Genomic DNA, 23,658 nt, shown 5'->3' with positions numbered 1-23,658 from the left:
GCACAGAGTTTGATGACCCCTCTGCTATGGTGGTGCTAGCCGAAGAAGAGCTGGTGGTAATAGACCTGAAGAGTGCAGGCTGGCCAGCAGTCCATCCTCCGTACCTGGCATCTCTCCACTGCTCAGCCATCACCTGTTCACACCACGTCTCCAATATCCCACTGAAACTGTGGGAGAGGGTGATCAGCGCTGGGAGCAAGCAGAACTCTCATTACTCAGATATGGTATGGCAGTTGTAAGCATGCACCCATTCACATGCACATAACATTATAATGTACTCAGTAGGTATCTTTTCTGCCCGGTTGGCTGCAGAGTGCCAAGTGGCGCACTGTTGTGGTTAGTGGTAGTACTGAGAAGTCCTGCTCCCAAAACACCATTGACTTAGTGAAGACAACTATTTGGAATTCAAAATACTGTACTTAGTTCTCCAGCTTTCATCAGTTCTTAGTAAAAGTGAGCTCCAGCTCAGATTGTTTCCAGCAGTCAGTGCTAGCAAGCAAAGCTGCTTCTAAACCAGAAGCTCTCAGCCACAGCGGCTTCTTAAAGAGGAAACTTGAATATAACAACTCCTAACCAAGAAAGTACAGCTGATGAGATCAGAACTAGTACATCTAATCTTAATCCAAACAAAGGCTAACAGAGTACACACAGAGATGCACTTTCCTTGTAGCTCATGCTTTCCTGTTCTCCTCCCCCTCTATGGCATGCTCTGTTGCACACTCATTTCACAGAAAGTCATGGTGTGGTCTTCAAGAGTGTTTTCTTTTTAGCCATGGCCGATTGATGGTGGCACCAACCTGGCTCCAGATCCTCCCCAGAGGGACCTGCTTCTTACAGGGTAGGTGCTTTAACTGATAAAAATCAAGGATTCCTGCCCAGTATTTACCCATTTTTGAACTGCATGTGTTCCTGTTATAAGGGTGTCACATGAATAGACTTGACTCCTGAGTTCTTTTCTGCAGAGAGGTGGTCACCATTTCTTGAAGCTGGACTGCTGACATTTAAAGCTAGTGACCTATAACATGATGTCAGAGCAGTTAAGCCATAACTTGTGTGAGAGGAAATCATCCTGTCTTTGATCATCCTGAAAAAACTATTGACCTTTCCCAAGATTGACTAATTCCAGTGTTGAAATTTAGACTAACAGTCAAGACAAGTGATGCCAGTTCAGAGGGAACAATATATCTGCAGGGCTGTCTCTCACCCTCACCAGTATAAATCAAGAATAACTCCATTGGAGTTACAGCAGTTTTACATAATTGATGCAAATGAGCACACTCAGACCCGTAAGGTCTAGACATTTCAGTTTCTGGTGTTACACTGGGTGCTAGAATGAAAATTTCCCTGTCCATATTGTACAAGAAGTCTGCCCCTCTACTGCTTTTCATCTGGAATTTATAGCCCTTTTCAAATATCCCTGCCAGGTAGTTCTATAGGATTTTCAGTGTCAAGATTCTTGACACAACTAGCTCTTCCTAGAGGTGCAGGGGTGCTGCAGGAAAGATCAAAGTTGCATCAGCAGAGCAGTTATCCATGGCTCAGAATGTCGTAGTAGCTACAGGCTAGGAGTAGGGGGGTGGAGGTGAACTGAAGGTAATATTCCTTTCCTGTGTCTGGCTCTATCAGTGTTCTTAAAGCCTCTATTTTACAACATCAGCTTCATAAAACCCAATAGGAGTGTGTGACGGGTTGGATCACAGAAACCCCCTTGGGAGCTGCCACCCGATGTGCAAAGACTACCCCTGCTTCTGTTTTCCCTGCCAGCTCAGGATTCCAGCACCCTGTCTTGCTGAGCCAGACACTCCAGTCTGCTCTAACAAAGACTCAGGGTCTGAATCACTTGTCCCAAAGCTGCAAGTTTACCCAAAAACAGCTCACAGGAGTGTGCTTGTCTTTAGCACTCAGATGCCCAACTCCCAATGGGGTCTAAACCCAGATAAATCCGTTTTACCCTGCATAAAGCTTATGCAGGGCAAACTCATAAATTGTTCGCCCTCTATAACACTGATAGAGAGATATGCACAGTTGTTTGCTCCCTCAGGTATTAATACACACTCTGAGTAAATTACTAAATAAAAAGTGATTTTATTAAATACAGACAGTAGGATTTAAGTGGTTCAAAGTAGTAACAGACAGAACAAAGTAAGTCACAAGCAAAATAAAATAAAATGCGCAAATCTATGCCTAATCAAACTAAATACAGATAAGTTCCTCACCAGTTCCAGAATGCTCCCTTTTACAGGCTAATCCTCCTTTAGCCTGGGTCCAGCAATCTCTCACAACCCCTGTAGTCACTGTCTTTTTTTTCAGTTTCTTTCAAGTATCCTGGGGGGGTGGAGAGGCTCCTTCTTTAGCCAGCTGAAGACAAAATGGAGGGGTCTCCCCCAGGTATAAATAGGCTTTCTCTTGTGGGAGGAGACCCCCCTCCTCCCTCCTATGCAAAGTCCAGCTCCAAGATGGAGTTTTGGAGACACCTGGGCAAGTCACATGCCCCTGCATGACTCAGTCTTTACAGGCCGTCGCCATTGTCCACATGGTATCTTGCATGTCTCCAGGAAGACTTCTTATGTGGATTGGAGCATTCTAAGATGCATTGTTCCCCAAGTGTTTCCCGATCAGGTACTTAACCTGGCAAATTCCTTCCTAAAGAAGTGACAGGAGTACTTGTGGCACCTTAGAGACTAACAAATTTATTAGAGCATAAGCTTTCGTGGGCTACAACCCACTTCTTCTTCTTCCTAAAGAAGCTGACCAAATGCCTCACCAAGCTTACTTAGAAATCAAGCAAGCATACAGCCCATATTCTTAACCTCAAGTAGAAAATGGTATATAAGTACAAAGGATGAATAGATATAGTAGACCATAACCTTTACGGAGATATGTTACATGGCACAGGCAGCACAAAACATATTTCAGTTATATCATACATACATTTATAAACACCCCCCCATAAAGCCTTATGGGGTACGCTGTCACAGAGTGCAAACTAAAATTCTCCCTAGGATTCAGGGATGTGTAAAAGGACTACTTTCACACCTTAGCATGTATGTCTCAGGTTGTGCCTTCTGTCTTAAAATAGCTGGTCTCTTAGAATGGCGGATTCTGCTTTTTCTTTCTGCCTCTTTCCCTCCTGCTCTCTCCCCGTGCTGTCACAGCTACTAGTGACTGTGCATGACTTGTTTCTGACTCCTCTCCATCAGGCATGAAGATGGCACCGTGCGGTTTTGGGATGCTTCAGGTGTTTGCTTGCGCCTCCTTTATAAGCTGAGCACTGTGAGGGTCTTCCTCACAGACGCAGATCCCAATGAGAACATGAATCCGCTGGGTGAGGATGAATGGCCTCCGCTGCGGAAGGTGAGATGGCAATCACTCAGGTAAACTTTCTGCAGCTGGAGAGTTTGCGTTCCTGCTGTTGTTGCCTGTCCACTTTGCAGCTGCAGTGCTAAGGCCAGCTTGTGTTGATGTGACCTCTTTACATTACATCCACCAGGTTGGTTCCTTTGACCCTTACAGTGATGACCCCAGGCTCGGGATCCAGAAGATTTACCTGTGTAAATACAGCGGCTACCTGACCGTAGCTGGTACGGCAGGGCAGGTACTGAAACCGCAAAACTGATTTTTTTGGTGGTCTGCTTTTCAGAGTGCTTCTTGCCTAGCATAGGAAATGGAGTACAAAATTGATTCCCCTCTGGGGGTGAGTTTTCTTCACTCTGTAAACAGAGCCATTCTGTGGAAGGGTCCCCCTACCTGTCAGCTCCTTCTAGTCTATACTGTATTCTGCCCCTTCTGTCTGATTTGACCGATCAGTCCTGAGGTAGTTGCCAGCTGCCTGGGTTTTTATGCGTCAGCTTTTTAAAACTTTCCCCTGATTTTCTCTGCCTCTTGTCTGTACACCTCCGCTATTTGCATTTTGTGCAGGCATGCTGCCTGCTAGCTAGCCAATTGGATCCTGGTGTTGCCAGTGCCTAATCAGTAAGTGGCACCACCTTGCAACATTCATATAATGGAGAAGCTTGGAGGCAATTTAAAGTGGCTGGGTCAGTTCGCAGTCCTGCTGACAGGAGGAGGTATTGCTGTGCTGCTGATTGCTATCCAAGCACATGCCGCAAGGCGCCTCTGGGGAGGCAACCAGCCTGAGGCTTTCTCGCTATCTAGTGAGGGGGCTGCAGCAGGGGGGCTGATGGTTCTTTGCCCTCCCTGTTCTCAGAGCTTGATGCTATAACCCTTTTCTGTGACTGGCACACTTGATCCTTATGTATTTCAGCCCAAAAAGGTGAAACTACCTCTGCTGTCTCCCTTGTTTCTGTCCCTTGCAAGAGCCTGTGTTATTGCTTTGATAGAAGACCCCATTTCGGGGTCTGTATAATGTGTCCGTCAGCCTGTGCTACAATCCTCCTTCCGTGAAGACATAAGAGGTCTCCTCTCATGTAAACTGACCATGAGCATCTGTGCTTTGCTTTGTCCCCCAAGCCCTCTCCTCTCTTTAGGGAGCACTGAATGAGTTAGGATGGTCTGACTTGGAGTAACCAAATTTGGTAGCTAGAACTTCATGCTGCCAACGTAATTAATCAAATGAAGAAATTTAAAAATGGGAGGCAAAAGTTCTCACGGAAACTTTGTCGGGGGGAGGCATCTGGTCATGTTGGAAACGAGTATGCATGTTGAAGCCATAGAGAGATCAGGTGGAGTCTAAAAGCTCTGAGGATCGCACGAGGCCTCTGAGCTTATTCCTGTTTCCTCAGATACTGGTGATGGAACTGAATGATGAAGAGTCAGAGCATGTTGTGGACCATGCTGAAGCAGACTTACTACAGGACCAAGAAGGCTATAAGTGGAAAGGTCACGAGAGGCTAAAGGCCCGAGATGAGCCTGTCCGATTTGAACCTGGCTTCCAACCATTTGTCCTGGTTCAGTGTCAACCACCTGCTGTGGTCACATCACTGGCCCTTCACTCTGAATGGAAGCTCGTGGCCTTTGGTACCAGCCATGGCTTTGGGCTCTTTGATCACCAGCAGAAACGACTGGTCTTTGTCAAGTAAGTCTCTTCCTTTCTGGCATGATATGGGTACTTCCCTAGGTATGGGAGCTGGCTGGCTAGCACTTCCAGGTAGTCCTAGTAAGAGTTGGTATTTCTTGGTTTATGGAGAGCAATGGGTATAGAGAAAAGTCTTCTCCTGCTGGGGTGAGTGTCTCTCCTGTGCTGCTTAGTAAGAGTTCACGTGCCTAGCTACCAGTTGCTCCCATAGTGACTGCCAGCTGTTCAGAAAAGCAACTGAGCACGCCTGCCAACTCTTTTTTGTCTTAGATGTACGTTGCATCCCAGTGACCAACTGGCCTTGGAAGGCCCTTTGTCTCGGGTGAAGTCCTTGAAGAAATCCCTCCGGCAGTCGTTCAGGCGGATCCGGAGAAGCAGGGTGTCTAGCAGGAAGCGGCGAGCTGGTGGTGGGATCACTGCGGAGGTGAGTCAGCCTGTCTCTAAGGCCTGGTCCACACTAACCCCCCACTTCAAACTAAGGTACGCAAATTCAGCTACGTTAATAACGTAGCTGAAATCGAAGTACCTTAGTTCGAACTTACCGCGGGTCCAGATGCGGCAGGCAGGCTCCCCTGTCGATGCCGCGTACTCCTCTCGCCGAGCTGGAGTACCGGCGTCGACGGCGAGCACTTCCGGGATCGATTTATCGCGTCTAGACAAGACTCAATAAATCGATCCCAGAAGATCGATTGCTTACAGCCGGACCAGGAAGTAAGTGTAGACCTGCCCTAAGGGCTTGTCTATGTGGTGGGTAAGCTCACAGTAGCTGGTGCACACTAGCTATTCTGCATTAACTCCATGTAGACACTCTTGCTGCACGTTGACATGCCTTTGTATGTGTTTACTTAATACACTTTGGAGTCATATTAAGCTAAACTGCCTCAGGGCACCCTTTGTGCACAGTAAGTGTGTGCACTTGTGGGGGAGACAGTGTGCAGTAAGCTAGAGTGTGAATTTAAAGTGCACTAACTTCCCCGTGTAGACAAGCCCTAAGCCTGAGCCCTGTAAGTCCTACTTGGACCACACGGTGGAAGGAGCAGGATAATGCGGATGTTCTTAATCTTCAATCTTAGGCCTGGCCTATACTACAGAGTTAAGTCAATGTAAGACTGCTTATTCTGACATAACTCTGTAAGCGACTACACTAAAATGCATCTCTCATCGATGTAACTCCCCCCACTATACCAACTTAACTCCATCTCCGTGAGAGGCGTAGTGCTTAAGTCAATGTAGTTAGGTCGACAGTGTCAGTGTAGACACTGCGTTGCTTACGTCGACTGTTGCTGCCTTTCAGATACCATCTCACAATGTCCCACATTGGCAGTTAAATTGACGCACTCGCTCCTGGTGAGGACATGCACTATGATCAGAAGGAGCATAGTGTGGATGTGTAAAACCAATTCAATTACTGCGGTGGCTGTACCTCAACGTAACTTAGGTCAATTTAATTTTGTAGTGTAGACTTGCCTTTACTGTACCAATTGCAGCTTGGCATAATGGCCTGCACTCAGGGCATGCCTACAGAATTAAGTTGACCTAACTTAGGTCAGCATATAGCCGCCACAGTAATTGTGCATTCTACACTTTGTTCCTTGTGTCGGCAGTGTGCATCCTCAACAGGAGTGCTTGTATCAATTGTACTGTCACTGCTGGGTATTGTGGGATAGCTGTTGAAAGCTGGTAACAGTCTATGTAATCAACGCAGTGTCTATACTGATACTGAGTCACCCTAACTACATCGGCATTGACTCTATGCCTCTCATGAAGGTGAAGATAAGTTGGCATAGCAGGGCAGTTACATCGGTGGGAGCTAAATTTTAGTGTAAACCCTTACATAGTTAGGTCGATGTAAGCTAACTCTGTAATGTACCAGGCCTCAGACTTGTCACTCCTAACATTGGTAACTATTTACTCCTAGGGGAATTCTGTGCCAAAAAATTAAAAATTCTGCACACAATATTTTCAAATTCTGCATATTTTGTCAAAATAACACAATATAATCAAACCAGTTTTGGTTATTTTTGCTCATTTATTTCAAAATACCGGTCAGAAAGTATGTCTGTAACAATACAGGTCTTTCTCTGGCAAAACCCGCTGTCCGGAGTTGAACCTATGGGGTGAAATAAAAATATTAATAAAATGCAGAAATTCGTCAAGGACCAAAGTTAGGCAATGGCAAGCAAGTGAAGGAAAATACCCTTCTCCTCCCCTACACTATAAAGAGGTTCCAGGGAAGATTGAGGGAGGTTTTATATCCAAAGTTAAATTCCCCTCTAGAGAGGAAGACTCTCTATAAAGGTAACTACTTGATGTCTTTGAGAGACAAGGTAACTGAGGTAATAGCCTTTATTGGACCAGTTTCTGTTGGTGAGAGGGACAAGCTTTCAAGCTCCACAGAGCTCTTCTTCAGGTCTGGGAAAGATCATCAGTGTCACAGCTAACACAAGATGGAACAGATTGTTAAGCATAAGGAGTTAATGTTGCAAGAAACCATTCAAAATGAAGTGTACAATTTATACTTCTGCAGTCCTAGGACAAAGGAGAGTTAGTGGGTTACAGATTGCTCTAATGAGATAGAAAGCCAGTGTTGCTACTGAGTCCATGATTTTTGGTGTCCAGCAGAGTTATGAATTTAAACTCCCAGGCTTGTCTTTTAAGGTGTTGTGCAGGTTTCCTTTGACAAATTGGACTGCGAAATCAGATATGGAGTGTTCATTTTGTGAAAAGTATTCACCCCCCAGGTGATTATGTTGATTTCTGTCTTTTATCCTTTTTCTCTGACTTCATTCGAGAGCATAGTGATTATCTTGTTTCACCCTCATAGTTGTTGGGGCATTTGATTCACCAGATAAGGTGCACCACGTGTGATAGCCATGTGTAGGCGCCGTGGATCTTGAAAGGTATGTGTTGTGGGGTATTGATCATTATAGCAGCGAAGATGAGACTGCAGGTTTTGCATCTGTTAGGGCAGTGTCTGGTACTGGTTTGAGTCGGTGTATCCTGGTCTGTGGGGAGCTTGCTTCTGATGAGTTGTTTGAAGGCCAGAAAAGGGGATTTGGGAAAGATTTTTCAGGATGTGGTCCCCATCAAGTATGAGTTGCAATTATTTGATACCCCATATGAGTTCCAGTTTGGGGTGGTATGTGATAACTAGGGATGTGCGGTCAGTGGCGCTTTTTTTTCTGACTTGAAGCAGGTGCTCTCAGGGAATTAGGGTACCCTGTTCTATGGTGCGGTCTACTTCTCTGATGGAGAAGTTTGGTGAAGGTCATTTTAAGTGTGTTACACATGTATATCCTGGATTTTCTCCTCAGAGCATATTCTGTGGTATCTGAGTGCCTGGCTGTAGATAACTGATTTCTTGGCTTATCTGGATTGGTTGCTGGATCTGTGAGAGGGTTCTATTGTTGAAGCTGATTGTGGTGTTCGGGAACTTGATGGTGGTGCAGGAGCATTGTAGAGTGTTTGATGGATGGGTGGTGGTAGTTCAAGTTGTGGTGGAAATCTGAGGGAGTTTAGGTCATCTGTCCAGCAAATGAAAATATAATTGATGTATCTCAAGTATGTCATTGGTTTTGTGGAGCATGGTCCAGAAATTCTTCCTCAAGGTGGCCTATGAAGAGGTTGGCATATTGGGGAAACATCTTAGTACCCATGGCTGTTTCCATGGTTTGGACAAATTGTTTGTTGTTGAATATAAAGTTGTTATGGGTGAGGATGAATTTGGGAATGTGTTTGGGGTGGATATCTGAGTGTTGTCCATTTTCTTGTAGATATTTGAGGCAGACAGTGATGCCGTCATCATGAGGGTTGTTGGTGTATAGAGAAGTGAGATCCATTGGCCAATATGGTGTTCTGAGAGAGTTTGTTGGTTTTGTGGTGTTTGTGGAGGAAGTAGGTTATGTTCTGGAGGAAGCTGGCCCTTTGTGTGGTGAGTGGTTTGAGGATGGTTTCTGAGAGTCCTGATATTTCCTGAGTAAGAGCGCCATGGCCAGATATGTTGGGTCTGCCTGTGTTCCCTTGTTTGTGTTTTCTTGGGAGGCATGTAGAAGATCCCTGGTGTGTGTTCATGGGGGATGAGATGGTAGAGTTTCTCTTGGAGTTGTCTGTGGAAGGATTTGATGAAATCCTTAAATTCCTATGTGAATTGTGATATGGGGTTGTCTTTGAGTTCTTTATGGGAAGTGGTGTCAGGGTTGTCAGTTGGCCTTGTTTATGTAGTCGTCATGGTTGAGAACTATGTCACCCCCTTTTGTCTGCTGGCTTGGTCACTATTTGTTGGTTGGATTTCAGGGGCTGTATAGCTGTCTTCTCAACAGAGGTTGGCCCAATAAAAGTTCACCAATGGAAGTTGATCTAATGAGATATTACCTCCCCCAGCTTGTTTCTTTCGTATCCTGGGACCAATACGGCTACAACAACACAAGCAAAAATGGAAGATGTCTTTGAGTCCAGTGCTCCCTCAGTTCAGCCTATTGCACTAGCAAAAGTGGCCAGTGTTGGAGAAATGCAGTTTTCTTGCAATATGCAGGAGGAAGTTAAGGAAATGAAAATCTAATTCTCATCTTTCTGTAGGATTCAGACAAACTGAATAGCCCTGTTCCTATTCAGGTAAACTGAATAGCTTCTGCACATTCACTCTTATGGGATGCACAGGCCTGGGCTGGAACATCCTGCTAGTGTGAAGATGCAGAGTCCATTTTGAAGAACCTGGGTTACAAGTAACCTTAATTTACCAGCATCTGTTAATCCCTACGTGCTGCCTCTCCAGTGCTAGAAGGGATTGTTGAGGAGGAGGAGGAAAGAGAAATGTTATGTCTGAGCGAACTTACCTCACTTCCCCTCTGTTCTTCATGTGAAGGTGCAAGAGGCGAATTCCAAGTTTGACCATGATGCATTACAGGAGATGGAACTGGCTCCAATCCAGAGGAAGATCGAAGCGCGGTCCGCAGAAGATTCCTTCACTGGCTTTGTGCGCACCTTGTACTTCGCAGACACCTTTTTGAGAGACAGTGAGTAGAATGAGCTTTCCCCCCGGCCACACTCTGCACTAAGTGAAAAGAAAGCACTAGATCATAGACCCAGCACCTCCCTTGTTGTACTCCCTGCAGCACTGAAACTATTCAGTCTAAAGCCAAAGTAAATGAGTGAGAGCAGAGCTGCTCTGTATGATCACTGCCAGCTGCTGATTGACCCATGACTAAATGAGTTCACCTTGGGGGAGAATTTGAAGTATGTGGCTTTCAAATAGGATGAAGCTTCTTTGGTCTTAAATGCCATTCATAGTCTCTTCACCTCTGACTGCCAAAAGACAATCCCCTGACAAGGAGAGGATGTGGTTCCCCTTAATCCTGCTGGGGATGCATCAGATACCAAACTGATACTACATCTGAATTTCCCTCTAATCACGTATGCGCTTGGGTTAGTGTGAGCATACACATTTGCATACAGACAGTAGAACCACTCCATCACGTTTAAAAGTTCCTGGAGAGACATCCTGCTCATGGGCTTTATCCCTGCTCCAGGTTCTCGCCACTGCCCCTCCTTGTGGGCAGGCACCAATGGAGGCACAGTCTATGCATTCTGTTTGCGTGTTCCGCCAGCGGAGAGAAGGATGGATGAGCCTGTCAGAGCAGAGCAGGGTGAGTATCACTCAGTAGTGGGAACATGTGAAATGGTTCTAATGGGATCAGAGGGGCTGCTATGTACTGCTAGAAAGGTGCAAAGCTGTTAGTTATAAATGAAGAGCAAGATGACTTGGAAACATGATGGTTGGCCAGGAGGAGAGAGCAGTTTTGAGCAATAGTAGCTCGGAGTTCAGCTTTTGCTTATACAGTAGTACCTCAGGGTTACGAACACTTGGGGAATGGAGGTTGTTTGTAACACTGACCAAAACATTATGGTGGTTCATTCAAAAGTTTACAACTGAACATTGACTTAATACAACTTTGAAACTTTACAATGCAGAAGAGAAATGCTGCTTTCCCTTTATTTTAGTAGTTTACATTTAACACAGTACTGTACTGTATTTGCTTTTTTTATATTTTGGTCTCTTCTGCCTGATTGTGTACTTCTGATTCCAAATGAGGTGTGTGGTTGACTGATCAGTTCATAACTCTGGTGTTCATAACTCTGAGGTTCTACTGTAAATCGGTTCTACTATCCCCTGAACCGCTTTAGTTTTAATTCCAATTAGGCTGCTGCTGAAGGCACTACCCCTATACTCAGCCATTGAACTCTCCCAACAAGACATTTTCCCACCTCCGTCCCGCACTTTCTAGTTTCTCATTCTGCTGGGGGGCCCCATTATATCCTTTCATTCCACCGTTAATAGTACGTGTGTATAGGTTAAAATGAGCCAGTTCTATCAAACATGGTAAAAGTGGGAATCTGCTGTCTTGCTCGTTTAAAACTCATTTGACCTTGTGCACTTAGTTAGGAGGCAAAGGCTCTAATTTATGAGCCAGTGGAGTCCATGGACCTTGCCTAAAATTATCATTAAAAGGTGACTCTTTGTGGGGAGGGATAGCTCAGTGGTTTGAGCATTGGCCCGCTAAACCCAGGGTTGTGAGTTCAATCCTTGAGGGGGCCATTTAGGGATCTGGGGCAAAAAATTGGTCCTGCTAGTGAAGGCAGGGGACTGGACTCGATGACCTTTCAAGGTCCCTTCCAGTTCTATGAGAGAGGTATATATCTCCATATAAACCTCCATACACTAAGGGTACGTCTACACTACCCACCGGATCGGTGGGTAGCAATCTATCTATCGGGGATCGATTTATCGCGTGTAGTGTAGATCCCTGATCGCTCTCCCGTCGACTGCTGAACTCCAGCTCAGCGAGAGGCGGAAGCAAAGTCGACGGGGGAGCCGCAGCCGTTGATCCCGCGCTGCGAGGACACAAAGTAAGTAATTCTAAGTCGATCTAAGATACGTCGACTTCAGCTACACTATTCTCGTAGCTGAAGTTGCGTATCTTAGATCAATCTCTCTTTCCCTCCCCTCCCCCCCTTCCAGTGTAGACCAGGCCTAAATGTGACTGTTTTGAAAACGACTGTATCACCATTGTGTGCTTTTGCCTGTGACGCTAATCCAGGAGGTGTTAGTTCAGAGCAAAAGTACATTAGGTGACCATCATCATTTAATTATTCCTGCTTCAAATACCAGTTTTTGCAACGACACTTGCTTGGACGGTGCGTATCAGTAGTAGTCTCAGACGACATGTTAATGGGCACTTTTGGGGAAACCTCCAATAACAGCTTAATCCGTTTATGCATTTCTTAAACCCTTGTCAGTTGGAATTTGGAAACAATGTTTGAATTCAGTTTAAATGCCCATTCTAGTTAAACTGGGTTCTAAAGCTGTTTGACCTCGCAGCATGAAAGGAGTTGAATTATTAGATGCACGTTCTAGCCTAGGATGGCTTTAACATGACTGATCAAAATGCTTTAGAAACTACTCTTGGTAAAGTGTCATTTCTAGAATCATGGCTTTAGGGCAAGCAGTTAACTAACATTTTCTACAGATACAGGTGCTGGTGCATAAGCAAAGGAAGCAAACACAGAGAGCCACATAGGTCTCTCCTTTAATAATAATTAATAATAAAAAAAATTGCTAGATGGAAGACTCTAATTGGGTGTAGAAATGCACCATTGTCTCATTTCAAGAGGATGTGTGTGAGTTCTAACACTGTATGCTTGTCACATCCTCTCAGCTGGTATCATACCTGTCTTTTTTTCCCTCACCCTTCTCCACATCTCGTCTGTCTAGCCAAGGAAATTCAGCTGATGCACAGGGCTCCTGTTGTGGGGATACTTGTCTTGGATGGGCACGGCACTCCCCTCCCAGAGCCGCTAGAAGTAGCACATGACCTTTCTAAAAGTCCTGATATGCAAGGCAGCCATCAACTTCTTGTGGTGTCTGAAGAGCAGTTTAAGGTAAATACAGTCCATGTGCATCTCATCTGATATAAATTCCCTTTTTTAAGGTATTGATCTGTACTCCTAGGGATGGATTACAGTAGCTCCTAGGAACTGCAGCGTAGGATTAGGCCCCCTTGTGCTTGGCACCATACAGACAAATGAAGACACTCCCTGCCCCACAGAACATAGACTTGGTTTCAGGGCAGAACTAGTGCATGAAATGGACAAGTGGAAGTGCGAGTTTAGCATAATGCAGATGGAGAATATAGGAATGTTTGTAGATTTATTTAAAACTCTTTGACAGCTGCAGTAATTGGCCATTGGGAGAAGCTTTAGATTCTGCAGATTAGAGTTTAGGGGACATGACTCTTTAAAAAGGACACTGAGAATTGGCAAGTGTTCAAAAATTGTTCTCACTGTTTTTGCAGAATAGCTATGTAACCAGTAATTGGTTAGTTTAAGGAAGGAGTCTCTAGGAATAATTTATCAGGGATCTCCTTGTCATTTTAATGTGGTAGAGTGGGCTGTTGGGTTAATCTCAGTTTTTCCCTGTGGATATACTTTGTGGCTGGAGGGGAAAGGGTTTGAGAGGACAGGAGATAAGTCGTAATGAGGGTCTGCGATTTGCAGCCTTACATTTTCTCCCAGTGAAGTCAGTGGCAAAGATCCCATTGACTTGAGTGAGAGCAGGAATAGGCCCTGAAGTTGAGACCACGGCTGGCTACACTTATGCCTGTTCAGTATCCCATGATATCCAGGCCTCATTTTAAGCAGGAAGGCAGATTCAGACCTTCATTTCTGTGCATGCTGTTGGGCAAAGGTTCCCTATGAATCAAGGCTTTGTTTAAGCAGGAGGGAGCAGCACCATTCCTGAGCAGGGGTTGTTGGCAGTGTACAGCATGGAGGTGTATTATGTGGCTTTTTTCCTCCTGGCAGGTATTCACGCTGCCCAAGGTTAGCTCCAAACTGAAGCTCAAGCTGACAGCTCTGGAAGGCTGTAGGGTACGAAAGGTGACAGTCGCTAACTTTGGCAGCTGCAAGACTGATGATTATAGTGAAAATGACCTGGCCATCCTCACTAACCTGGGAGACATTCAGATCATCTCTCTGCCCTTCCTCAAGTTGCAGATCCGCTACCCCTGTATCCGTAAGGAAGACGTGAGTGGCATTGCTTCCTGTGTCTTCACCAAATATGGCCAAGGTAATGGCACAAACAGCGTAAGCTCCCCTAGATCACTCGCCTCTGCCATATTTTTGGAACCCTTGTTTCACTGTTCTTTAAACTTAGCATTGGTTTTGCTTCCATAATGAGCATGTTGAATCCTCTTTGTAGCCATTCAGATCCAACAGACATCAGGTGCTAACTCACCTCGCAGTAGAGGGTGGTGTCCGTTGTGTTCCATATTTCTTGTCAGGCCCCAAAATAAGACGTCTGTATTTTGGCATCTTCCTGGGCTGCTGGATAGCTCTTCCTGAGTTACTGCTCCACAACACTGTCATTTCAAATTGGCATCTGTGGAAGAGCTCCTCCCAGGCCACTCGCTTTCCCCTTTCACATCTCTAAAAGGCAGGGAACAAACCCATAGTGTAACTGTGGGAAGAGTGGGTGCTGCTCAGGCTCTTGTCCTGGGGGTTGTAGCTGAAAGAACTCTCAAACTGCAGGGTCTCGGACACGTGGCACACAGCTTTAAAAAGAGCACAAAGCAATCCTCAGTTGGTCAATTGCTGGCTTGACCCCTTAATGAGGCAGGTGCAATGCGCTTCTCCAAAGCCCCAGTGCACTGGTTTGGAGGAAATATAAACAAGATGCCTTTTCTGTGGAGAGTAGAGTACATATAGATCTCATTTCCTTTTAGACTGGGATTCTGGATTCTGGCTCCTGAGCATGCGTTCTCATGAAGCAAATGCCCTTTACATTTTCCCCTCTAGGTTTTTATCTGATTTCACCATCAGAGTTTGAGAGGTTCTCCCTGTCCACCAAATGGTTGGTTGAGCCCCGGTGTGTTGTGGATACACCAGAAATTACAGGCAACAACTACTTGCACAACAGATCTGGCATGGAGAAGGCTACAAGGAAATCCAGGTAGGACTAGCTAAAAAACTCTCTGTAGGAGCACCTTACCTCTCGTTAGCTTTTCCATTATGGCTTGTGTTTGAAGGGTGGTCTACTTCTAAATCTAGTCTCCCTGGCTTGATCCAGACAGGACCATGCTACTGTGAGTTCTAAATGTTCTTGTCGTCTGCCCTTCTCCCGCTCCAAGCTCACTGTGATACATGAGGGAGGGATAGCTCAGTGGTTTGAGCATTGGCGTGCTAAAGCCAGGGTTGTGAGTTCAATCCTTCAGGGGGCCACTTAGGGATCTGGGGCAAAATCAGTACTTGGTCCTGCTAGTGAAGGCAGGGGGCTGGACTCGATGACCTTTCGGGGTTCCTTCCAGTTCTAGGAGATAGGATATCTCCATATATTATTATCTTGTGGAGCCAGAGAACCCTTTCTTTCCAAAAAGGACTGGACAGGGCTTCCTTTGAAGACCGTTAACATCACTCCAAACTGATTGCCATGAGGTAGAGCCCTGTGCGGGGCTATTCTTCAATCCTGCTCCGCTATTATGGCAGCAGGTCCTGCAGGACTCGGAGGATTCCAGTCCCGCTGCAGGGCTCTACCATAAGGCAATGTAACTTTCTCCCTGGTCCTTTCCCTACCAGCTGTCTTACATTTCCCACTACCAACTTTCTATGAGTGACATCTTTTGAGGACATTGCATGCAACTTCCCACCTCTCCACCCATTTGCACTTTGTCATATTACTTGTTTGCAGTCTATTATGTAGCAGACTGGACTGTTGCTTTGTAGTTTAAACCCTGATGTTCTTCCTTGTGGAAGCAGATCTTCCCTAGAGGTGGTGTGTTTTGATGCAAGTCCCCTAGGAGGGGTGTTTAAGAAAAATTGAGGAGTTCTAGCCACTGGGGAACTTCCCTGTCACCAGCCATCCTAATGCTTCTCTCAGCTGCTTGCTCAGGACACCCCTCTGCATTAGCATGCATGCTCTGACTGACCCAGAGGAATCTTTCCTTGTCTGATCTGCCAGGTATGTACAAGAATCTACTTGCCTCTCTGATACACTTTTTTTTTTTTTTTTTTTTTTTTTTTTTTTTAAACCTTCTTCCCCAGGGAATCTGGCAGGAGTTCTGGTGACCCCGGAGAAGATGATGGTAAGCAGGCAACAAATGTATTTATTTAACTTAGTGACATGTATAAACTTTTTTTTTTTAAGCCTTTGCGATTGGTGGTCATATTTTCTTCAAAGAAAAGGGGTGAGGAGCTGTAGTGTTGGGAAGAGGGAGATATGAAGATAAATTTGAGATTGTTCTCTCTTCATGAGAAGTAGTCATCTCAGAACCTTCAGGTGACCTGGACGTGTCAGGTTCTACAGCAGGCCGATCTTGGATTGTTTTTAGAAAGGGAAGCCCAGTCGTGCTATGAAGAAGGGATTGTGGGTGTGAGTGTGGAGTCTTTTCCCATTTAACGAGCACTTTGCTGTGATGCTGTCTCTAGAACAAGCCAAGCTGGGCTTAATAAGTTTCCACCTCTTTGTTTGTATTTGTGGTGTTTCCCATAGTGCCTATCACTGTAGTGTTCTAAGTGCATATTGCCTTTATCCCCCATGAAAAGTTGCTGGACGTCACCTTGTTTTCTGCCTTTCAGAGAGGAAATCTGGGAGGTTGATGGAACATGCCTTACTCAATGATGAAAGTGAGTGAGACAAAATTGGAGCTGCTGGAGGGGCAGCTGCATTGGTTGGTGGGGGTGACGTGTAGCTGTCTCTGGTGGAGGCATGGACTGTTCATCCTCCTGGTTACAATAGACTGTTACAGCTCCAGAAAGTACATAATGCCAGAATAGAATTATTTATTTGCATTACTGTAGCCCCTAGGAGCCCCAATAATGGCCCAGGACCCCATTGGGCTAGGTGCTGGACAAGCACAGCAGAAAGATAGTCCCTCTCCCCAAAGATCCATATCCGCTTTATTTCATGGATTGGTGAGGATGGGAGGGTCCTAAGGAAAAGAGATAAGAGAGCTCCACATCGCTGCCTACCTGCTTCCATTGTTGCCTAGCCCTAATATACACAAGGGTACTGCTGGAAAGTGAAGTTCCAAGAATGAAGGGCCAGCTGGAACTGGCTAGCTTCCTGGACTGCTAGCATGCTGGTGCTGGCAGCATTTCTTCTGGAGACACTGCCTCACTTCTGTGTGCCAGCCCCTTATTCAGAGTTTTGTTATGTCCGAGACTAGTACTGCAGAAGAGGCAGTGATATTTAAAGGTCTGACAGTCATGGAGGAGGCAGGAAGACCGATTTTAAAGGCCATTCTGAAATGAGGTGCAGTAGAAGTAGCATGTGCAATCAAGCTCTTAAAACCACCTCACTGTAAATGTTTACTGATTCAAGCAGAGGACCTTGCACATCTGCTCCCACTTCTCACTGCTCTTTAACTGTTTGCTTTCCAGAAGTTCTGAAGGAGATCCAAAGTACCCTGGAGGGGGAGAGAAGGTGAGTACCCTGTGACCAACCTTCCTTTCTCCCTGGTGAGCTGGTAAAGGTGGGAAAACGGGGAGAATATCCAGCACGATGGCAGATATTGTTGCAGTGAAGCACTAGCAACTGCTCATATGTGTGTGTCGCAAACTAGTCCAAAGAGAAACTTGTTCTACACAAGAACAACTCCCTTGAGGTTTTTATGAATAATCCTTTGTCTCTTTCTCTTGGAGAAACAGAAGCGATCACATTTCCATATCCCAAAGGAGCAGGACTCTGAGTACTCGCATACAGGTTCAAATCAACCCACATTACTCTATGGGCAGGCCACATGGGCTTAGGTGGCTGAAGATGGGACTTGGGACAGGAACTCTAGGGATCTAATCCTGGCTCTGCATTGACTGTAACTTGGACATGTATCTCTCTGCTCCAATTCCCTATCTCTACACATAGGCAATAAGTTACCTCATGGGTGCTGGGCTTTAACTCCTGTCCACAGAACACTTTGAGCTGTTCAGGTGACGGGCTACAGAAGTGCAGATGAATGACTGGCATTATAATTGATGCAAAATACTTTAGCGCTTGGTGGGGTAGGAAACCCAGGGTTTCCAACGATCTGCGGAGAGGATGAGTGACTGCCTGACACACCTGCATGTAGCTATCCAGATAGGGTGATTGCATTGCACTGATGGACTTCGCTCCCTTGTCATTGCAGGAGCTATGGAGAGAGAAATTCAAGAAGAATTCACGTAGGACATGGACTAAGTAATGGAGGAGGTAAGTGAAGCCAAGGGTATTTCCAGGCTCTGGTGCAGCAACATGAGGCAAGAAGCAAAGGGTCGGCATTCCTAACAATCTGGTGCTTTACGTTTACATGGCACTCCGGAGTGCGGCGCTCTACAGCAGTGGTTCTCAACCAGGAGTATGTGTACCCGGGGGTATGCAGAGATCTTACAGGGAGTACATCAGCTCCTCTAGATATTGGCCTAGTTTATAACCGGTACATAAAAAGCACTTAGCAAAGTCAGTACAAACTAAAACTTCATACAGACACTGACTTGTTTGTACTGCTCTGTATACTATACACTGAAATGTAAGTCCAAGATTTATATTCCAGTTGATTTATTTTATAATTCTATGGTAGCAATGAGAAAGTCAGCCATTTTTCAATAGCATTGTGCTGTGACACTTTTTTGTATATTTGTCTGATTTTGTAAGCAAATAAAGTGAGGTGAAACTTGGGGTACACGTGACAAATCAGACTCCTGAAAGGGGTACAGTAGTCTGGAAAGGTTGAGAGCCACTGCTCTACAGATCACCTCATCTGACTGGATGGGAGCCTGGTGGCTGCCTGATATGTCTGTCAGTGTTTGAGCAGCCTGGGTGCCACCTGAACAAACAAGTGCTGCCCCAGTCCTGGATGGAGTGACACAAGTTCCTCCTAAAACCCTGTCTTGCATTTTAAGCTGTTGAAATTTGCTGTGGGCTCTTTTGGGGAGACCTGCTGGTAGAGAGGGGCTCTCTAGCTGGGAGCATTGGGGCATGTAGAACTCCTTTGCATGCCACTACCCTCTCCATCTCTTTGCAAGAAACCATGAGCAGGCTAAGCTATGGCAGGCCAACACTGCAGCATCGCTGCTTGTGCTGCATTCAGCACGGCCATGGGGGGGAAAAACCCTTACAGGGTATGTATGATAGCCAGAGGGATAAACCAACTTGTCTGACGTGGATGTGCAGGCTGCCTGTCTTCTCTAAGGGAGTGTCTGCCAGCCAGGGCATAAGGCCTGTTATTGGGATTTGCATAGGGATGTGAGTTGATCTTGTGAGCATTGATGTGAACCCCAGATTAAAGATCAGACTGGCATGAAACCTTATACCCAATATGTTCTTGAATCGGGACGGGGTTGGTGGTGAGGGGGAGTTATCTGTCCAGAATGATCCTAATATGGTGCTGCATATTCTTTCCCTAAGCGGAATGATCAGACCTCAGCAAAGCCGCTGTGACTTCCTGGCATTGGATTGAGTGCCATAACACTACTGACTGGGAAAGCCGTCCCATGGAGAGGAGGCCTCTACTTCTCCCTGCACAGCAGGAGATAAAGCTGCGACTCAGCCTCTCCTCTTCCTCTCCCCCTCGTGCCTCACCAGAAACCACCTCCTCCTCCTGGAGTCTGCCTTGCACGGAGGCCAGAAGCAGACTGCCTGCTCTGATGCACCACAAGCCTCTGTGTACGTCTTTGTAACTATTTTTAATGTTTGCACAATTATCTCTTTTCTACTGGGCTGGGTTTTAAATTATAAATGTTACTGCCCTGGGTGCAGAGTTTTAATAAACACACTGTTACCGCTGAGTGGTTTAAGATTATTTTTTGTACAATTTTTTAAATCGTATGGGTGTTTGTTTTAATGGAACCGTATTTTAATAATGTACTTTTTTTTAAAAAACAAAGCAAATGAAATAATATATCTGTCATTTTAGATCCCTGTGGCTGCTGTAACTGGTATTTGAATGAGGCATTCTGGTTAGGTTTTGTTTGACGGTACTGTTAACTGGTTTTACGGATTTGGGTAGAATCTATTTTTGTAGCTGTTCAGATTGGAGGAAATTTAATCGAACTTGATTTGTCTCTCAACACTACGTTGCTCTTTGTGAAATAAATGAAAACCCTCAATTACCCTTGTGGTCATGGTCTGCTCCAGTATCTGTCACTTCGACAAAAGCAGGGGGTTGGGACTCTCACCAGCATCTGCTCAGAAACTGACATGAAAGGCCAGTGTTGCTGACGAACCAATTCTAATCAGTGCATGTGTCTGCTTAGAGGGAGGAGCTGTTAGCCTTCACCTTCACACTTGCCTCCTTCACCCACAGAAATCCTCCACCCCTAGAAATCTGATCTAGAAGCACTTCTAACTCTATCCCATAGTAATTCATAACATAATTAGAAAATCCTGGGGACTCTCCTGTGCTGGTACTGAAAACTAGCTTGGGCACGGGGCGGGAGAGGGGAGGCTGTACAGTACATCCAACCAGCTGTGAGCCTTGTGGAGAAGCTTTGAGTAGGAGAAACCCTTTTGTAAGAAATCTTTCCCTCCCTCTCCATCCCAAATCATGTGTTATCAAGCTAAAATTGATCTCTTGTTTTCATTACTAGGCCGTTAATCTCTTCCCCACTCCACTTCTGTTGGAGGATGGATGTTGGTAAGGAAGAGGTGAATGTGTTGATCTACTGTTCCAAATCTACTCAAAAGACTTATGAAGAAGAAGTTGGACTTGTTTAGACTTCCTGGTACTGGGGGCTGCATAGCACCTGTGTTTGAAGCAGTAACTCAGCTTTTTCAAGTGCTTGCTCATGTCCATTCACGTTAGGTTTGTGTGCCCGCCACATGCACCAGTGCCGGAAGTTTTTTCCTCAGTGGTATCTGTAGAGGACCACCTCTGGCACCCTCTGGAGTGGTGTGTGTATGCCACATTATAAGGGGCACTGCCGGCTCCCCCCACCCTCAGTTCCTTCTTACCAACAGTGAATGTGCTGGAACGTCCTTTGCTTTGGCAAACCTCCCTGTCCAGAACTGTTCGTTGTGAACTTTTCTCCTGTAAATAGTTATTAAAGTTATTAGCTAGTTCCCTTAGTGTGTTAGCTAGTTGGACCACTTGTCCTCTTTCCTCCCTGCCTGGACCTCTATAACTGCAGACCAATGGATCCTCAGTACTGTGGCTCAGGATTATATCCTCCAGTTTTTCTGCTTCCTCCCTCCCCGTCCCTCTTCAGGGACCCCCTCACAAGATCCTGTTTTGGCAGCAGGTGCAGGGCCTTCTGCAGGCGGGAGCCGTGGAGGAAGTCCCTCTACACCACAGGGGCTAGGGGTTTTACTCCCGTTACTTTCTGATCCCAAAGGGGGTCTGTCACGGAGTTGGGGGAGACAAGGCCCTGCACCCCTGGCTTCCTGCAATTCACCATGACTCTCAGCCAGCCAGTAAAATAAGGTTTATTTAGATGACAGGAACACAGTCCAAGACAGGTCTTGCAGGTACAGACAACAGGACCCCCTCAGTCAGGTCCATCTTGCGAGGCCAGGTGGTCTGTCTGGCCTCCCCTCCATTTTCCCAGCCAGCTCCAAACTGAAACTCTCCAGCCCCTCCTCTGCCTTTGTCCCTTTCCCGAGCCAGGAGTCACCTGATCTTTGTTCTCCAACACATTCAGTTGGCACCTTTGTAGAGGAGGGGCCCAGGCCATTAGTTGCTAGGAGACCGAGTGTTGGCCATTCTCTGTGCAGACAGTATCACAGGGGCCATCTTGGGCTCTGCAACAATCTCACACCCTGATCCCCCCACCTAGATACCTAAGAAATGCATAGGGGAAACTGCAACACCCACACCGTATTCAGAGAAAACATTAAGAACATTCCCACTTCGTCACAGGGTCTAAGACCCATCCTGGACCTGTGAGGCCTAAACAAATATCTCAAGAAGTTGAAGTTTCGCATGGTCTCCCTGGCCTCCATCATTCTGTCCCTGGACCCGGGAGACTGGTATGCCGCCCTTGACTTGAAGGACGTATATTTCCACATAGCGATATTTCATGGACGCAGATGCTTTCTCCGTTCCATGGTGGGCTACCAGTTTGCGGTGCTCCAGTTTGGGCTGGCAATAGCACTGAGGGTGTTTACCAAGTGCATGTCAGTAGTAGCAGCTTACCTCAGGTGTCACGGTACATCTCTACCCCAATATAACGCTGTCCTCGGGAGCCAAAAAATCTTACTGCGTTATAGGTGAAACTGCATTATATCGAACTTGCTTTGATCCGCTGGAGTGCGCAGCCCAACCCCCCCCCAGAGCACTGCTTTACCGTGTTATATCTGAATTCAGGTCGTGTTATATCTGGGTAGAGGTGTATTCAGATTTATCCATACCTTGGCAACTGGCTGGTCAAGGGCCACTCCAGGTCCCAGGTCCAGTGTGATGTTGCAGTACTCCAAGCCGCATGCCACACCTTGGGCCTGTTGATAAACGAGGAAAAATCAACGTTAGTTCTGTTGCAGAGTATAGAGTTCATCAGAGCTGTGCACAACTCCACCTGTGCCAGAGCCTTCCTGCCACAAGACAGATTCCAGAAGATGGTGGATCTCATTGCCGGACTCTCCGCATTCCCTCTCACCACAGCCCGGGTCTGCCTTCGGCTGCTAGGCCACATGGCAGTGTGTACTTAGGTCGTCTACCACATGAGGCTCAGGCTGCAGCCTCTCCAACAGTGGCTAGGGACAGTTGATTTCCCTGTCCAGAGATCACCTGAACACAGTCATCACGATTCCACCAAGGGTACTTGCCTCTCTGCAGTGGTGGACTGACCCGAGGTCAGTCTTAGAGTAACGCTCGACAATCCCTGCCCCTCAGCCTCTGATTTTGGATGCCTCCGACCTGGGCTGCGGGGAGCACCTCGGCAAGATGCAGACCCAAGGGACGTGGTCCCCAGAGGAGCTGGGGTTGCACATAAATGTCAAGGAGCTCAGGGCAGTCTGATTAGTCTTCCTGCCACATCTGACTGGCAGAGTGGTGCGGGTGCTGGTGAACAACACGGCCTCGATGTTCTACATCAACAGGCAAGGGGGAGCATGCTCGTCGGCTCTGTCAAGAAGTGCTCCATCTGTGGGACTTCTGCATCCATCATTCGGTCCACCTGGAGGCTGCCCACCTCCCCCGCGTGAGGAATACACTGGCGGATCACCTCAGCAAGTCCTTTTTCTCTCACCATGAGTGGTCGCTCCATCCAGGGATGGTCCAGATGCTCTTCCAGAGGTGGGGAACTCCCCGAGTGGACTTGTTCGCCACCAGATGGAACAGGAAGTGTCATCAGTTCTGCTCCCTGCAGGGTCTCGGCAAGGGCACCCTCTCTGACACCTTTCTCCTGTCCTAGTCGGGGGATCTGATGTACGCATTCCCGACGATTCCTCTGATCAGCAGGGTCTTGTCAAAGGTCAAGAGAGAGAACGCGAGTCGTCATGATCGTCCCAGCGTGGCCACGCCAACATTGGTTCAGCACGCTGCTGGACCTGGCAGTAGCTGGCCTCTGATTGCTACCCGGTCGCCCAGACCTCCTTTCGTAGGATCACGGCAGTCTCCTGCACCCAAACCTCGCTTCCCTCTGGGTTCAACCATGTAGCGTCCAAG

General features: G+C 46.5%; 1 protein-coding gene across 1 annotated transcript in view; it reads left to right on the top strand.

Annotated features, from left to right (window-relative positions):
* The window catches only part of LLGL2 (LLGL scribble cell polarity complex component 2), a 38,201-nt gene extending 19,924 nt beyond the window's left edge, over positions 1-18,277 (top strand). The window contains exons 10-24 of the mRNA XM_065415575.1: positions 7-224; positions 771-838; positions 3,201-3,354; positions 3,491-3,595; positions 4,743-5,035; positions 5,306-5,459; positions 9,897-10,047; positions 10,561-10,677; positions 12,804-12,970; positions 13,892-14,156; positions 14,885-15,038; positions 16,127-16,167; positions 16,661-16,708; positions 17,465-17,507; positions 18,208-18,277. Of these exons, the coding sequence (XP_065271647.1) occupies positions 7-224; positions 771-838; positions 3,201-3,354; positions 3,491-3,595; positions 4,743-5,035; positions 5,306-5,459; positions 9,897-10,047; positions 10,561-10,677; positions 12,804-12,970; positions 13,892-14,156; positions 14,885-15,038; positions 16,127-16,167; positions 16,661-16,708; positions 17,465-17,507; positions 18,208-18,277 (2,048 nt within the window). The remainder of the gene's footprint in view (positions 1-6; positions 225-770; positions 839-3,200; positions 3,355-3,490; positions 3,596-4,742; positions 5,036-5,305; positions 5,460-9,896; positions 10,048-10,560; positions 10,678-12,803; positions 12,971-13,891; positions 14,157-14,884; positions 15,039-16,126; positions 16,168-16,660; positions 16,709-17,464; positions 17,508-18,207) is intronic.
* Positions 18,278-23,658: the final 5,381 nt, after the last annotated feature.

Source organism: Emys orbicularis, chromosome 13 (assembly GCF_028017835.1).
Source record: "Emys orbicularis isolate rEmyOrb1 chromosome 13, rEmyOrb1.hap1, whole genome shotgun sequence".
Classification (NCBI taxonomy): Eukaryota; Metazoa; Chordata; order Testudines; family Emydidae; genus Emys; species Emys orbicularis.
Note: the sequence above shows the minus strand (reverse complement) of the source record. Positions and strands in the feature narration are given on the sequence as shown.